Raw genomic sequence first — 16,126 nt, 5'->3', positions numbered from 1 at the left:
CAAAGAGTGAGCATGGCAGCAGCAGAGGTTCAAAACGTCCTGATTTCCGCAGCACTGGATTTTCCTCAGCATACCCAACGCCACAGCGCAAAAGGTCTGGATGAGTCGGATAAGAGACACAAAGGAGTGCAAGCAATTCTAAATTACCACAAAGACAACGAGGATGGATCACCTACCCATCCTATATACGTCGACAGGCCGGAGACGTACGATCGACCATTCCAAGCTCATTCTGTTACCATAAGCGATCTCACAGGTAACGAAGAGCGGTTTTCGTTGGACAGAAATGGGTTTCAAATTTATCGCAGCCAGTCGACCGAGAAGCAATTTCAAGATGACGATCAGATTAAGTCGTCTTACTATGCGGAAGTTGAGGAGCTTTTGAAGAATGTGTAAGTGGAATTCGTGGAATTAATTGGTCCGACGGTCGACCAAACCTCCCTTGCCGTGATGGTAACTAATGAATGTGTTCAGGACGGGTGCCAGCCGTGTTTTTATCTTCGACCATACTATTCGCCGCCAGCCGCCCGGGTTAGCAACGCAAGGACAAGCGGCTCGCGGACCAGTGCAACGAGTTCACATTGATCAATCTTACAAGGCTGCTCTTTCCCGAGTTCCCCATCACCTCCCGGAGGATGCCGACCAGTTGCTCAAGGGTCGAGTGCAGATCATCAACGTCTGGAGGCCCATAAAAACGGTACAAAGAGACCCACTCGCCGTTGCGGAAGCCGGGTCTGTTTCCGAGTCGGACCTGGTCGTGACTGAATTGATTTATCCTAATCGCCGAGGAGAGACATATGCAGTGAGGCACAACAGCACCCACAAGTGGTACTACAAGGATGGTCTGACACCGGACGAAGTGATTCTCATCAAGTGCTTCGACAGCAAGACGGATGGAAGAGCTAGGAGAGTGCCACACACAGCTTTCGTTGATCCAACGGCAAGCCCAGATGCACCACCAAGAGAAAGCATAGAGGTTCGAGCTCTTGTTTTCCACCCGGAAGACCAAGACTAGGTCATGGATCCTTTTGTATTTCCTTTCTTCGGCTGCGGTGTATACGCAAGGTGCCACCGGATTCTTGAACTCGAGCAAGCTTCACGTCAGTAGCGGTATCATGACGCGTAGCAAAGCCGTCATTATTTTAGCAAAATCGGAATTCAAACTGTTTAGTCTACCCATGTACATAGATTGGCATTCGATTGAGTAGTGTAGGTACTTTACTTAGCAGAGCGGCAAAACATTCAAAGCACGTAGCATACTTGAGAGCATTGCGCCTCTTTGATAACCCGAACTGCCACGGACTGGCCGTCTTGGGAGTGCAAGTGAAGGTTGCTTACTTTTCATGTACGAAGTCTATTCTCACGGTCAACAAACACTTTTTTCTAGACCAAATTGCTATTCATATCAATGGGCTTTGGAAATTCCCGTTCAAGCTATGCACGCAGCACGGAAGACTAAATTCTGAAAACAGGATAGCTCAATTTGATCGTTACATCCTAACTAATTGTAGAGTAATCAATGTTGGCCATTTGTTACGGGCTCCGGAATATCTCTGAGATTCACCCCGTCTGAATCAGCCTGGATCTCATCCAACTTCTTAGCCTTCTTCTTCTTTTTCTTGTCTTTCTTTGAAGTTGGTGTCAGGATATTTCCTAGCGCCGATTCCAGTGTGAGTTCTCCACTCAGGTCCACTTCCGGCTCAGTTAAGTCTGACCACGGAATAGGAATTGGCTTTGATGCAACTGATGGCACAAGCCGAGGCGAAGGTTGAGATTCGCTTGGATTCACGGAAATTGAATAGTCGCAACAAATTTCGATCAAGCTCTTGACCAACAGCCTCGAGAATGCTGTCGCATTGTTGAAACACCCCAACAGGCCAGATTTGTTCAAAGAAGATGAGTCTTCGAACAGGTGGCGGATGCGTCGCTTGATGAACGCAGAGAACCATGGGTCATCATCTCCCAAAGAGTGACAGGCATCTGAAGCTAGCGCAATAACCTCAAGGGCAGGCAGTGCTTCTGCGGAATGAGAAACATTCTCTTTGGCAAGCTCGACCAGAAGAGGAATCTTGTATGCCTGCGAAGCGGCATAAACATGGAGACTAGTTCCAAGGTAGGTGGCATTTTTCGGTGCGTCGAGGGAATCCTTTGCCCGCAAAGTTTGCCATGAACCCGTATGGAGGAAGTGAATGAGCACATGACCTGCTTCGTCTGGTATATGCTTAAGTCGTATTTCACCATGGCTTCGGTGGCGAATGTTCTCTAGTTCTTGACAAAGAAGGTTGCTAGGTACCCTAAAAGGCTGACCACTCTCGAAGTAGACGTTGCATGCTGGACTTGCGTATGGCCTTTGAAGCATTGTTAGCCAAAGACGCCAGATCTCAAGGTAGGGTATTCAGAGTAAACCTACGACACCTCGGGGCCTACATCCTGCGAATTTCCTACAGAAGCCTCAAGAACGTGATTGCCAGCATTATCGAGCGGCGAGGCCGGTGACCATCCGTTCGCGTCCATGGTTGATGAATGTATATCTCATAGGAAAATGGAGTCAAACAAAATGATTCCATGACCGGCTTTTAATGACCTCGCTCTTCAGCCATGGTTGAACAACGAAGAACAGCGAATGTAAGTTGTCCCGTCCCCTCCTTTAGCCTTTGGCGCAACCCCAAGTAGTCGTTGGGCTTAGGTTTTGCTGGCTAAAACTGAGCGAGAGCACACCCACTAGTCCTGCTGTTGTGGATGCCACGTTGAAGCGCAGCAGGCTGTCACGACATTTTCACACCGGACTCTACGGCGATTGGTTGCCCTGGAAAGCCATTCGTCAATCAGCTACCTTGCAATATCTTGAGCTTAACAATCTTACGTGATTTGCATGTAGTGTACTTATTGCTGGCGAATACAGCCCGCATGCAGCGAGCATGCATTCGTTCCCAATGGCGCATTAAGGGGGATACCCCGCGTTATTCTCACCACGCCTGCGTGTCCCGTTGGCAAGAGACGCACGCTCGCTCTACACCCTCTCATTGAGCTGGCACCTATCATACGCCGTGCTTTCGTCAGGCCGGCTTCAGATGCTGCAGGTAATGTGCCGCTTAGATGCTGTCATACACAAATTTCGGACTGATCATGAATTTTCGAGGTCTGGGCCTTCTTAACTAAGGGGAGATATGGGATGATACGGGGGTCAATTGCAAAATTTCGTGCATCCCCAGGATTTGCATGGACGTTTCTGCAAGTGATGGGAGCCCAACTCGGAGTGACATTCTTATGAATAGGGCTTGGCTTCTTACGATGTCAGACCCAACGTGATGGCAGGGCTTTGAAATGTTTACTGTTAAGAGAAGCTAGGAGGATATTTGTTAATTGGACCAGGAATCGTACCTAGTACTCTGTGGGAGGTCGTATTGGGAAGAAACAGCTACATACTTCAGTGAAACCCTGGCCCAATGACGTAGGAGTTCAAAGACATAAATGCATCTACTGATGCCTTGACACTTGAAATGTTCATAAGCCATCTGCTGTTCAGCAATCCCACGTTTTGCTCTTGGCTAGAGAAGTTCAGCTAAGTGAGGCTTTGTCTTCCCCTCACTTTGCGTCATTTATGCTCGCCTTGTCTCAACTCGCTTCACTTTTAGGGGCATCACGCAAGCCAGTAAGATTGTATACATAGCGTGCATTGGGTGTGCGTCTCTCGCTAGGCTGGTTTCTCTCCCATTGAGTTTCAGATCGGGCTGAAGCATGTTCGGTGCGTAACATTCACACCACCAGCCCTTTTATGTTGGAAAGCGCCTAATCTATCAGGTAACTGTAATTTCAGGCAACGATAATATCACAGGCACGTAAGAAACTACGCTCTAGGTTCTCCTCTCCCTGAGCCTTGTCTTCTTCACCACCTGAGACTGATCCAGACCAAAGTAGTGTTGAGTCAAAGGAGGCACTGAGGCGAGTGAGAACTAATGGAAGGTCTCTGGAAGGAGACTGGAGATATGGTAGATAGTCAAGAGGATATCTATTATCCATGAAGATCAATAGTACCAATAGCCATAAGTCCATTGGCATAATGTGGTTGCATATTGGCCGTGCGGGAAAGATTGCAGTGTTGAACTTATCAGCAAAGTCAATGGGAATCAATGTGTAGGAAATTACTACCAGAATCCATTGGCTACATATTACCTGACCTCCATGATACGCAAGATAAATAATGATCCATACTATGTACCCGCATATCTTAGGTTGTCCTGTTACTGTTCCTGTCTATATGTAGGTCCTTGTGATGGCTGGGTGCTCTACTATGTCTAGCACAAAATACTAGTGAATCCAGTGGTGGAAGTGCCCCAAGTAAGCTCCGCGAGCTCATGCCGGTCATCGGTGTCAAGTTGGGATTGTTGACACAGGGTGGAAGCTCTCAGAGGCCAACTGCAGTTAGGGGTAGAATGATGAATTACTGAAATCTGCTCCTCCCTCGACGTGTACTCCCTGCGCTGTATATATATCTGAGCTGCTCCTTTGTTGCTTGGACTCCTTACTACCTCTAACTAGCCCCTATCCGGGAGGGCTCTGACAATCGGCCAGGTAGTTGAAATTCCCCTCATATGGCATAGAATATTCAGTGGTGGCTGTTTGGTCACTATTAGCACATAAGATATTTGACGAGGACTTCCAATTATCGACTAAGCTATCGCTAAATCTACTATTCTACTCAATCATAAAGTAAGTAAGATTTGAAGAGGGAGATTCCGACTGCTTGCGCCTACAAATACTGTATAATTGCCGTCTTGAAGTGTCCAAGTCTGAGCCATAACATCCCAAACGCTAAGGTCCCTTCTTGTCAGTTCGAATTGGACAGTGGCACTCTCTCCGATATCAAGTGGCACCTTGTCGAAGCCCCGAAGCTGTTTCGGGGGGCTATTTGGAATTGCAACGTATAGCTGCACAACTTCCTCGCCAGCGCGATTTCCAGTATTGTTCAATGATGCCTCGACATTCAATATCACCTCCCATAAGACCTCAGTGCTTGGCGCAGCACCTATCAAGATATCCGTCGCCTTGACCCGTAGGGAAGAGTAGGTAAATTGGGTATACGTCAACCCAAACCCAAACTCAAACCTTGGCTCGATGCCTCTTTCGTCGAAGGCACGGTAGTCGACATATACCCCTTCCTTGAAATCGCATTGGGGACTGGTGGTATTGGATTGCCTCCCACAAGGTGCATACACGGAATAATCGCTTTCGTTCCGAGCCAAAGTATACGGAAGCTTACCAGAGAATGAAGCCTCACCGTACAGAAGCTTAACAAGGGCCGACCCACTGTCTTGACCGGGCAGATGGGCGATGACTGTAGCCGTGATATTTGGGTGATCAATCCACTGATCAACTAGGCGAATGCCAGCTGCATGAACGACCACAATTGTGTTGGCGCACTTATCGGCCACACTCAAGACGAGGCCATCACTGAAATCGTCGTGTAAGCCATCTCGATCCCATCCTTCGGTTGCCATGGCGTTGATGAAAACCAGGCAAACATCGCTAGCAGCATTGACATCGGGATCCCCAGAAGTCAGATCCCAGTTGACCCAAGTGCCATCTTTTGCGGCTCTGTGTTGCAGTGAACTCAACGGCTAGAGCACAGTCAGCCCAGAATCATTCAGCTGTGAGAGTATGGCGATTACATCGAGTATATAAGACGGTGCATTGGCTGCAGCACGTCCCCCACTTACAATGGTCCCTCCCTTAGCTGCTTGGTCAAAATGCCTCTCTGTTCCCAGTACGGCCTGAGCCATCTCGGGAGAGGAGTAGTAGCCAAGCTCAAAGAGTTTGTCGGTGTTCTTCGTCGAAGGCACTGTTGCATCATATCCAAATATGGACATCATTTTCGGGGCTCTGCGGAAAGGCAGTGAATTATTGTCGTTCTTCACCAACACATGGCCGGCAACGGCTCCGCTGAGTATTGTTGGTCTCGCTTTAGGATCACGAGCGTCGATCTGATCGTGCGGCTCAGTCAGATTCTTCATGCCAATGCCAGGGATTGGGAAGTCGGTGTCTTGCCCGACAAGATACCAAGCTGCTAGGATCCTTTTTGAACGTCAGATACAAACAATTTCCAGGATGTGAGTAGGGGCCAGTACCTTGTGGACATGTCGTCTATCCTTGAAGCATCCACTGTTCCATTATTGACTGCAGTTGTGAGATTTAAGCCCCAATTCCCCCCAAGGGGCATGACCATGTCTAGACCAGCATTGGCGCTCTCCAATTTGTGCTGTGCGTTCCAGTCGAGAAGGACAAACCCCTCAAATTGCAATTCTGTCTTTAGAATCCCGTTCAATAGCTTACTATTCTCGCATCCATATGTGTTGTTGATTCTGTTGTATGAGCACATGATCGACGCCGCTCCCGCTTTAACCCCATCGACAAATGGCCAAAGATAGAATTCGTGCAGAGTTCTATCGTCAATGTTGGATGAAGCTGCTTCTACACCGAAGTATGGCCTTCTGAAAGTCTCTTGCTCGTTTCCGATAAAATGCTGCCATCACACATCAGCCCATCACGGATCGTAGGCATAGTCCAGGGAGCATGCCTTCTTGAGGACCTACCTTGAGATTGGCGATCACACCGGCTTCCTGATGCCCGATGATGGTTTCGGCATTCAGCTGTCCGGACAAGAATGGGTCAACGGAGAAGCCCTCCCAGTTCCGTCCGCCCAGTGGAGTTCGACCCAGAGGACCAGCGTTGGGTCCCAGCAAGACGTTGACTTGAACACGAGTTAGTGATGAAACAACAAGTGCGTTTGAATTTTGGAGACGTACTGCCTTTGGTCTTGAATTCTTTTCCCATGTAATAGCCACGTTGATAAGTCAAGTTCCTATCCCAGCTGGCACCTACATGTATGGCCGACGGATATGAATTGACTAGGTCTGTCGCTCGAACGCCATTCCCAGCGTCATGTAAACACATGCCTGGCCAACCAAGACGTGGGATGGATCCGGTGTTACCCGCGCAGACGTTGTCACCAGCATAGCCACGTGTGATGTTAATCTTCTCTTCAAGGGTTAGCTGGCTGACCAAGTTGGTTGCACGCTCATATGCATTCTTCCAGATCCCATTTCCTTGACCTGACGCTATGCCAGAGCTATGTTAGCAAGAGAATGTTGTTAATCTGGGCGTTAGGTGCAGTAGTAAACTCACGCGATGGAAAAACTGGCGGCGACTGTGCAGATGCTGTCACTCCTAGTGCAGGCGCGAAGACGCAAAGCAAAGTCGACAATCCTGAAGAGAACCACATGTTCGCTGCGAGACATGTGTGATGGTAAAGCGTGGAGCGTTTCTTTGTGGAATTCCGCGATACTTCTACCTAACGCCTACGTACTGTGGCAATCACCCGACGTGCTGCCGCTACACCGCTATGAGACAAGTCTGCTGGATGTGTCGATCAGCCGAGATCTCGCGTACGACTAAGAAAATGACCTTGATAGAAGCCAGGGGTTCTGTTTATTGATCCACTTGGTGGGGCCCAAGGCACGCAAAGCCGGATGTGACCCCTGGAATGCGGAGTTACTCCCCCTTACCCCGCATAATAAGGCGAGCATCCAAGTTGCAGTACTCCGTACGGACAGTTCGGAAGCCATCGCCTCGTAATAGAGGAACATCTGCTTGTGCCCGGATGATGGCTCGGCTTGGATGCCTCAACTACAGATACAAGTACTTACATGTAGGTAACTGTTCAATCGCAAGTCGTGTAATTCAAACGCAAGAAAAATGTCGCATCGCCTTCCAGCTTGAAGTTCCTCTAATTAGGTCTTCATTGTCGCCGTACGCACCAGCCGTATCCCAATTCCTTGCGCCAATTCCCCAAGCCCGGTTCGGAACCTTCAGGCGCTCCTCTGCGGATCTGCGACTAGTTACACCACGTATTAAACCCGGTGGAAGAGAGAATTGACATACCTAACATGACCGTAAGCCATGCTGAGACCCAGCATGCCGAAGCTCAACGCCGTTGTGGGTGAAACGGACGCCATTCAGTTGAGTCTAAGTCTACCTTACTGAGTACTGAAAATAATTTTCCAAGCCAGGGAACGACATTAGTTCGGCAAATGTGGAGGGAACGAACTCCGGGATGAAGTTCGTTCCTTCTGTATGGGAAAATTCCGGAGCTGGTCTACATCCTTGCGCCAATCCTGCCGCGTGCGTTGCCTCGTCGTCTCTGGGCGAGTGATCCGGGTCAATCTGCAGTGCGACCCAGGTGCAAAATTGGTCGTAACCCGCACCACCCAACGCGGGACTTCCACCATGGCTTGTGCCTAGTTTCGCCAACGCCATTTCTAAAATCTCCAGGCCCTGTTTCTCGGAGCTTTTAGTATTCGCAAAGACGCCACCAGACATGATTTTCAGTAGTATAATCCCTTGATCGCATACGTCCTCAAGGTCTGCCGTCTTGTTGAGGATACGGTGAGCTATCAAAGTCACTACTGCAGCGCAGCAAGAAGTGAATTCAGTATATGAGGATTTGGAAAGCCCGAATTCATCGTTGAGCTTTTGACAGAGCTGTATGGACGATGTGGCGCTTTTAATGCAGTGTTCTATAAGGGTTTGGCGGGTCGTGACCCATTCGGGGATAGACAGCTCGTCGGCACTGAAGTCGTCAAAAATAAAGGAGCGGCCCATGAAAATATGCACCAGGTGATATGTCAGTGCAAGGTGTATGTTTGATCGAAAGAGTGGTCGGGCTGGCGTGAAGTCCCTGCAGAAGGTCTGGGATGGGAGATTGTCCCACCATTTCTCTAACATCTGGTGTACTTTGAGAGCATCATTAGCTACTTGCTTGAGCTTCGGCCTATCGGCTCTTTTCAAAACCAAGCTGGAAAGATTAGCTTTGCATTATTATATGAAGAGTATGAATTTGAGAACGAACATGGTGTCACGAGCAATCTCCATGATCTCGGTAAGATCCTTCTGAGCCATGGCGTTATGAAATGTATTGGGCCTTCCGGATGGTTGTAGTTCAAGGGAGTCGACTGGGAGCTCAGTGCCTATCTGCGACCTCTGAATTGATGCTGGCCGTCCATGTAGTATAGATACCCGCCTATGATCAGTCAGATGCGTTGTTCAAGTGAAGAGAGATGTGCTCTCCGTCATTCTTCTAGATCTCAGTGTAAATTTATGAGATATCTTGAGAACCTTCGCCCACCTTTCTAGAGTGTACACTGTCCACCAAATGCGGTTGCTCATCTCCGTGTCTCGTGTTTTGTAAAGACTCTTCAAGTGCATGTTATTGTGTATCGCTATTTTCATAGCCATGCCATAATAGCTGCTAGCTAAACCTGCAGGATCTACTGGGAGTGTGTACACGCCCATAAGAATGAATGCCTGCACGCATTGTGCACTCCCAATTGTCAACAAATCGGGGATCATGGACGTTGCTTTTCGATAGAAAGACAGCGCTAAAGCATCGTCGACCGCTGAAGCAACATCGAGTTGCCCGTTCCTCGAATGCCGACTCTTCACCTGAGGCGCCAAGTGTGCGAACTGGGTGCTGACGCAGAATACCATGAGTACGGTACACACCCATGGAGCATCAGCAGTCGAGAGCGGTGCAGCGATACCTGTATACATCTCAGATATTCGTCTCCGTATCTGTTCCTCGTCTACGTAGAAGTAGTTTGTTTGGGAAACGCTGAAGAAGACATCGAGCAGTATGGTGGCGACATCGACAGGTGGAAATAGAGAAACTGCGTCTTGAATGGCGAATGGCCATGACAGCAGCTGCTCGGCAGTAGCGAAATTGGCTGCTTGGTCCTGGAGCTATAAGCATTAGCCATAGACTTGAAAGATGGCGGAAAAGAACACATCGGCAAAAGCATACTTTCTTAATTGTTCCAAGGTCGGACCCTAACTTTTGCTGGATCTGGCGGGTGAAGTCCGAATGAGAAAAGTCTTGGTATGCTATGAAGCGGTTAGTGAAAGATGACCTAGCCTTGTCCAAGTGACGCGACTTACCCGGTATCGAGGCGAAATTGCTCGCCTCTTCGGCTATACGGATTTCGTCTAGGGTCTCTTGGTCGTTCAAGTTATATTGATCGTGTGATTGAGCCGAGCCCTCCTCGGCCGCTTTGAGAGCCACCAGAGACTCTGCGAGTACTTTAGGGCTGAAGTCCCGTATGTTCGTAAAGTGTTGGACAATGGCTTCCAAGTTGCGAATCCTTTCGATACCAAAGAACTCTTTTGGATCTATCACGGCCGCTGGCGGCTGTGGTGCGGGTCGGCGTCTTGATCGCCTGTAGGCATTGGTGAATAGGCATTTGCGGCCGGATTTTACACACCGGTCACACGGGGTTCCACCGTTGCACTTTTCTTTCAGGCGCCGGCAGTTGTCACATCTGCAAAGCGTATAAGCTGGATTGATCTGAGCGTGAAACGCGGTAATTCAATACAGACGCTGGTGTAGACCTTCTCTTGGTCCTAGACGTCACGGGTATTTCGTTGCCCGTGGACAGGGGGGATATTGGAGATTGGCGGCCTTGAACTGTTTGATCCGACCCGACGGATCCTGACATGGCGAACCGGAAAGTGAGTCAATCGCCTCGGCCAACTCATGAACGGTTTGGTGCATTGAACCCACGGCGTCCACACCCAAGAGGTCGTGGGGGAGGAAGTCGAACAAGGAGTCGAACAGTGACCGCTGTCCCATCGAGTGTTGCCGGTCTCGTGCCGGTAGTTAAAGCGGAAAATGTCAGCCACGGGGCGGGGAAGTGCTTGCGTTACCGGCGCGTGCCGGTGTGCCGGTAGGCCGATCGCTTGATAACGACAAGGAGACATGATAATGGGCGATAAGCTGCTCATTTTGTGGACCTTTTGTGGACTCTTTGTGGAACAACAACACTCTGAGTGCTTAATTACACGCCGTGGGCAACTGCGACCCGTCTTCGAGGCATCACTCTCCCTCGGTGGATGATGTCGATCTTGTGAAGTCGTTGTTGGTAACGTTGGTGCATTCATGCCATTTGTATTGGGCGGTGGGCATACGAGCGACAGAAGCTGCCGCTCTGCATGCAGATGCGGCGAATATGAGTTCCGGCGTAAGTCTGGGGGATAAGAGAGGAGCCACTTAGCACTAACTTGCTCCATGCGTTATCGTTCCCCGCTGAGAGTTGAGGCACGGCGTCGCATGACGAACAACAGAGATATTGTTAGAAGCTCACACTGTATCGAGTGAAGTCAGCACAGGTTGCTCTATTGAGTGAAAATTGGGATGGTAAGATCTTGATATTGCGTGGTTGACCCCAAGCATGTGCCGGGTGTGTGCCGGCGTTGGTGAGTCTCCGATTTCTTTGCGGGCCTAGGACGTGTGCCTCAACGAGGTCTCTCTGCTCGAACCTTTGACACAAGTAGTCACCGATCAGTTTTAAACAAGCTTGCTACTTATACAGCCACAGCCTTTATCAGAAGTGTAAGCTCATATGAGACACCACACGACCGTCTTGTTCACCATCAACACTCAAGATTCTCCCCGAGATATACCGCCAGATGTCTTCGTCCAATAAACACGTTGTGTTCGACATTGTCGGTACATGTGTGTCATATGATGCCATGTTCAACGCCCTTGATCGACGACTGGGGGATAAGCTTCGTGCTCAAGGTATCAAGCCTCGGCTATTGGGATACCTCTGGATCGAAGTCACTGAGCGGGAATATACCTACCTGAGTATGAATGGACGCTACGTCACATTTCGTGATGTTTTCAGCAGCATCTATTATCGAATGCTTTATATGGCGGGCGTGCAAGAGCCTCACGAATTCTCCAACGATGAGGATCTTGAGTACATTCTCCAGCAGTATATGAAGTTGGAAGCACGTCCAGGCATTCCTGAATGCTTTCAGATTCTGAGAGACAACGGGTTCACTATTTGGGCCCTGACAGCTGGCGACGTGGAGCGCGTGGGAGGCTACTTCAAACACAACAGCATTCACATGCCCGAGGAAAACTTCATCTCTTGCGATGGGTTCAAGATTGGCAAGCCTGATCCCCGGGTGTATGAGCTAATGCTGGACCGTCCCGGCGATGATGAGAAATGGTTTGCGGCTGCACACAACTGGGACGTCACTGCTGCCCAGTTGGCAGGGTCAGTTACATTGTTAGAGGCACAGATTGGGCGCATGGGACGATTGTGCTAATTCTCATCTCATTCACAGTTTCAAGGCAGCATACTGCACTATTTGGGAGAGAGAGCTATGTGAGGGACTCTTTGGCAAAATGGACATCACGGCAGATACGTTTCACGACGTGGCGCGCCAGGTTGTGGCATCTAGTAAATAACAAGGTAGAGCACTCCGAGCAAGATATGTATCCAGAAGTGACTCAATGAGTTGAGTCAATGAATTCCTGCCATACCAAGAAAATTCAGCAATGATCAATGCCTTGGGAGCTCGATCGGAGGTACTTAGACAGGGACTTACTGAGACATAATTTCAGACCGCCAAATCCTGATGACATTGCTTCTCTCTTGGTGTTTCATTGTTCTATAGAAAAAGTGCCATGTTTGAGATAGCCAAGCAACGGTCGCAATGGCGGCCTGCTGACCGGCACGCTGTACTCTGGCTTGGACCGGCTATGAAAAGACAACATTGACTTGTTCGCCGTCGACTTACAGTGCGGGCTTATCTCGAGACTGTCGGGACAGGTAGACCCTTGGCAGAGCGGATCCCCCGCGCCCCGGCTTATCTACCGCTATCGTTATCCTCCGCTCCCCCCCCCCCCCTCCCCCCATCTCGGGACAGGCTACCATCCTCTATAAACCTGCATCACGGCTCCTGTTTCTTTCTTCTGGAAGAAGAGTCAGCTCCAATAGCATCCTATTCCATGCCAACGACGACCGGGAATTCGAAGTTATTATCCCGTCATCTCCTCTCAGGACATCAATATCCGCTCATTATCATCACAGTTCATCGCACTTTTGTCAGCCTCGCTTTGCGATGAATCGAGCAGCATCTAGAGACTTGGACCTAAAGGCTCAAGATGTTGCGTCCAACTACAGCATGAAAAATGGCAATACGGCTGCCAACGAACTTTCGTTAGAAGATGCAGAAATTCTTGCAGCCCTCCAGTGTTATGTGCCAGGAACTGCAGAAGAAAAGCGGCTTGTTAGGAAGGCCGACATGGTCTTGCTTCCGCTGCTCTGGTGGATGTACATTCTCGCGTATCTTGACCGAGGCAACATTGTATGTACTTATTTATCGTACATGGTAACTTGTATCATGGGGTTTCAGCTGACTTGGATGCTAAGGCCAATGCCAATGCCGCAGGACTGAGCGAGGACCTTGGGCTCAGCGACAACCGTTAGTCATGCCCGTCGTTGATTCGCATATGAAATCACGGAATCTAACGCTAATCTTCATTGCTAATTCCAGAATACTCGCTCCTTGTGTCTCTTTTCTTCGTCGCCTACGTCCTATTCGAAGTACCCTCGAACATGCTACTGATGAAAATCAAGCCTTCGATCTACCTGCCCACAATCTGCGTCGTATGGGGCAGTGTAATTATCGGGATGTCCCAGAGTAGTACCGCATCCTCGTTTCTTGCCGGTCGATTCTTTCTTGGCGCGATCGAGGCTGGCTTGTTTCCCGGTGCTCTCTTTCTTCTGACCTGCTGGTATACTAAGAAAGAAGTTGGTAAGCGTTCCACGATTCAGCACTAACTACAAAACACTATTTGACTTGCAACTAACCTTTTCGGTTTCCAGGCAAACGATTCTGTATTTTTTATACGTCAGGCTGTGTTGCACCTGCACTCGGTGGGATAATGGCCGGAGCGGTCATCTCGCGACTAGAGGGAGCCCGTGGAATATCAGGCTGGCGATGGCTTCTCCTGATTGAGGGTGTTGTCACCGTTGCTTGCGGATTCGGACTCTACTTTGTGCTCCCAGACTACCCCCGCAACTCCAAATTGCTGACTCACGAACAACGACTCCTTGGTCACGTCCGCATTCTACACGACCAAAGTGCATCTGTACAACCTGAGGATGATGGCCTGACACCAATCCAGGCCTTTGCAGCAGTCCTCAAGGACGGCAGAACTTGGATCTTCCTGATTCTCTACGCCTGCAATATTCTAGGCTTGACGATTTCATACTTCATACCCACGATGCTCAAGGGACTTGGATATACCAGTATCACTGCACAATGGATGACAGTTCCCATCTGGGCGTGTGGCGCTGTGTTTCAGCTATTCTGGTCATGGACATCGGATAAGTACCAAGATCGCAGATGGCACATTACCGGTCTGCTTTCCATTTCTGCACTGTCATGCCTCATCGCCATCGTCGTTCGGAACAACATTGTTAAGTACGTCATGATGTGTTTTCTCATTGGAGGCACGTTCACGACAGTGCCACTGATTCTGAACTGGACGAGCGAGGTCATGGCTAAGCCCGAGCGGAAGCGATCCATCGCCATTGCGTTTGTCAACTCCTTTGGCCACACCAGTTACATCTATGGGAGCTATTTATGGCCCGCGTCAGAAGGCCCGCGCAATCTGAAAGGGTTCGCAGCCTCCAACGCTGTTCTTGGCACTGCCGCTATCCTCGCCGCAGCCCTTCCCATCATCTTCAAGTATCTTCGCACCAGAGACGGAGAACCAGTCGGACAACGGAATCAAGAGTCAGGTGAACATATTGATGAACTTTCTTGATACTTCTTCGAGGGATTAAGGGGGTGCGTAAGTGTAATGACACAATGTGCATGGCTGAGAGCTTGAGCCTGCCTTGTACAATCAAAGTGACTGAAATGTCCTGTATATAGGTAAATGAGCTTGGAAAGAATAACGTGAATGATAAGCGAGTGAGACAGACAAGTGAGTGAGACACAAAACTGCGCCGATGAGATAAACTGGCTTCCATATCAACATCAACAGCATCAATTCAATTCAAACTACTCATAATCCTCATCTTCAGACATCTCTTCAATAAACTGGCACGTTCGTGAATTGTGTCCCGGGTGACCACAAACGCCACACCGTCGCTGACCTGTCTCGGCCCTCAGTTTGCGACCACTAGTACGACGCATGTCCTCCTGAACCTGCGCAGTCACATCTTTCTGTGACTGTATATCTGCTGCGTCAGCTACAGTAAGACTTCCTCCATGTTGTAGGCGTGTTTTCTTAGTTCTCCGTCGTCGACTGAGTTGGTTATTCTCGTCTCTAAGAATCTGTACCTCAGATCTAAGTAAGGCTACTTGGTGCATGATGCCTCTTGTACCTTTAGAAAGTCGTTCAACAGCCTCGCAAATAGAGGTTGGGGAGCTGCTTTGGTGACGAGTGATCCGACTCTTAATAAAGTTGGATTGAGAGCTTGCCTCTACTGGGTTGTTTGGTGTCCTTGAAACCCAAGGCGGAGGTGTCTGTGGTAGTGATGCTGGAGGCGTTGGAGTGTGTAGCCGGATATCCAGCTTTGATAGGACGCTTTCTGCACTCAGAGGAACAAGCCCAGCTCCTCTAAAACCCCCTTGGATGTTTTTTTCAGTCATCGCTTGACTAAATGCGCTGCGATATGCAGGAAAGAAGTCCTCCTTTGAGATGTGGGTTATGCCCCGCCGCATCTTATCCTCAATTTGTTGCCCATACGCCGTCTTTAGCGGACCAAAGCACCCAACGTCAAGGGGCTGGAGTAGATGAGACGAATGAGGCGGCATACAAAGTGTAACGATCTTGTTTGCCTTGCAATATAGCTCGAAGTCTGTTGAGTGGTGACTTTCGTGCCCGTCGACGACGAGGAGGCGATATTGGCCTCTCAAACGTGTTTTCGTATGACGATCATAGTGCTGGATCCAATCTAGGCCTCTTTCATTTGTTGTCCATCCGTTTTCTGACGTCGCAATGACCCAGTCGTCCGGGAAACCTGACTCTGTATACCAGGTTGAGAGGTGATATTGGCCTGCAACGATGATGTACGGCGGGACGTTATAGCCTTGCGAGTTGATGGCTTGAATCACTGTAACCCATTCTCGATTACCAGGCTGCGCCATTTTTGTGTTTGAACGCCTTTCAGTACTTGTGACAACCATGCCAGATGCAATCTGGCCCATCATAAAGCCAGTCTCATCAAAGTTGTAGATATCAAACTCATCGATACCATACTTCGCG

General features: G+C 49.3%; 7 protein-coding genes across 7 annotated transcripts; 3 read left to right on the top strand and 4 right to left on the bottom strand.

The window, feature by feature from the left end:
* Positions 1-12: 12 nt before the first annotated feature.
* Positions 13-1,164, top strand: BDP81DRAFT_385611 (uncharacterized protein; the record flags this gene model as incomplete). The annotated part of the gene is made up of 2 exons (XM_060586986.1): positions 13-392; positions 475-1,164. The coding sequence occupies 2 exons, from the start codon at positions 13-15 to the stop codon at positions 1,013-1,015; spliced, it is 921 nt and encodes a 306-aa protein (XP_060438701.1). The 3' UTR covers positions 1,016-1,164.
* A 181-nt stretch (positions 1,165-1,345) lies between these two features.
* On the bottom strand, positions 1,346-2,627 carry BDP81DRAFT_360208 (uncharacterized protein). Its single transcript, XM_060586392.1, has 2 exons — positions 2,411-2,627; positions 1,346-2,348 (listed from the first exon to the last, which is right to left on the bottom strand). Exons 1-2 carry the CDS (start codon positions 2,512-2,514, stop codon positions 1,517-1,519), a joined length of 936 nt encoding a protein of 311 aa, XP_060438700.1. The 5' UTR covers positions 2,515-2,627; the 3' UTR covers positions 1,346-1,516.
* A 1,183-nt stretch (positions 2,628-3,810) lies between these two features.
* Positions 3,811-4,133, bottom strand: BDP81DRAFT_440676 (uncharacterized protein; the record flags this gene model as incomplete). The annotated part of the gene is made up of 1 exon (XM_060591537.1): positions 3,811-4,133. The coding sequence occupies exon 1, from the start codon at positions 4,057-4,059 to the stop codon at positions 3,814-3,816; it is 246 nt and encodes an 81-aa protein (XP_060438699.1). The 5' UTR covers positions 4,060-4,133.
* A 570-nt stretch (positions 4,134-4,703) lies between these two features.
* Positions 4,704-7,110, bottom strand: BDP81DRAFT_333674 (glycoside hydrolase superfamily; the record flags this gene model as incomplete). The annotated part of the gene is made up of 5 exons (XM_060585691.1): positions 4,704-5,618; positions 5,670-6,072; positions 6,126-6,520; positions 6,591-6,748; positions 6,804-7,110. Coding segments are annotated over 5 exons (2,178 nt in total), but the record flags the coding sequence as incomplete, so codon positions are not given.
* A 918-nt stretch (positions 7,111-8,028) lies between these two features.
* On the bottom strand, positions 8,029-10,372 carry BDP81DRAFT_333672 (fungal-specific transcription factor domain-containing protein; the record flags this gene model as incomplete). Its single annotated transcript, XM_060585690.1, has 5 exons — positions 8,029-8,616; positions 8,812-8,851; positions 8,906-9,076; positions 9,182-9,779; positions 9,991-10,372. Coding segments are annotated over 5 exons (1,779 nt in total), but the record flags the coding sequence as incomplete, so codon positions are not given.
* Positions 10,373-11,517: 1,145 nt separating this feature from the next.
* BDP81DRAFT_333635 (HAD-like domain-containing protein) lies at positions 11,518-12,307 on the top strand (the record flags this gene model as incomplete). Its single annotated transcript, XM_060585683.1, has 2 exons — positions 11,518-12,113; positions 12,184-12,307. The coding sequence occupies 2 exons, from the start codon at positions 11,518-11,520 to the stop codon at positions 12,305-12,307; spliced, it is 720 nt and encodes a 239-aa protein (XP_060438696.1).
* Positions 12,308-12,814: 507 nt separating this feature from the next.
* Positions 12,815-14,807, top strand: BDP81DRAFT_411094 (major facilitator superfamily domain-containing protein). The gene is made up of 4 exons (XM_060589153.1): positions 12,815-13,209; positions 13,275-13,326; positions 13,399-13,659; positions 13,731-14,807. The coding sequence occupies exons 1-4, from the start codon at positions 12,964-12,966 to the stop codon at positions 14,675-14,677; spliced, it is 1,506 nt and encodes a 501-aa protein (XP_060438695.1). The 5' UTR covers positions 12,815-12,963; the 3' UTR covers positions 14,678-14,807.
* Positions 14,808-16,126: the final 1,319 nt, after the last annotated feature.

This window comes from Colletotrichum phormii (genome assembly GCF_030913505.1).
Source record: "Colletotrichum phormii strain CBS 102054 chromosome Unknown BDP81scaffold_33, whole genome shotgun sequence".
NCBI lineage: Eukaryota > Fungi > Ascomycota > Sordariomycetes > Glomerellales > Glomerellaceae > Colletotrichum > Colletotrichum phormii.
Note: the sequence above shows the minus strand (reverse complement) of the source record. Positions and strands in the feature narration are given on the sequence as shown.

Coding starts and splice junctions, on each gene's coding strand:
- BDP81DRAFT_360208 (XM_060586392.1), bottom strand. CDS start 2,514: ATGGACGCGAACGGATGGTCACCGGCCTCGCCGCTCGATAATGCTGGC. Junction 2,349..2,410: donor GATGTAGGCCCCGAGGTGTC/GTAGGTTTACTC, acceptor AATGCTTCAAAG/GCCATACGCAAGTCCAGCAT.
- BDP81DRAFT_411094 (XM_060589153.1), top strand. CDS start 12,964: ATGAATCGAGCAGCATCTAGAGACTTGGACCTAAAGGCTCAAGATGTT. Junction 13,327..13,398: donor CCTTGGGCTCAGCGACAACC/GTTAGTCATGCC, acceptor TGCTAATTCCAG/AATACTCGCTCCTTGTGTCT. Junction 13,660..13,730: donor GTATACTAAGAAAGAAGTTG/GTAAGCGTTCCA, acceptor TTCGGTTTCCAG/GCAAACGATTCTGTATTTTT.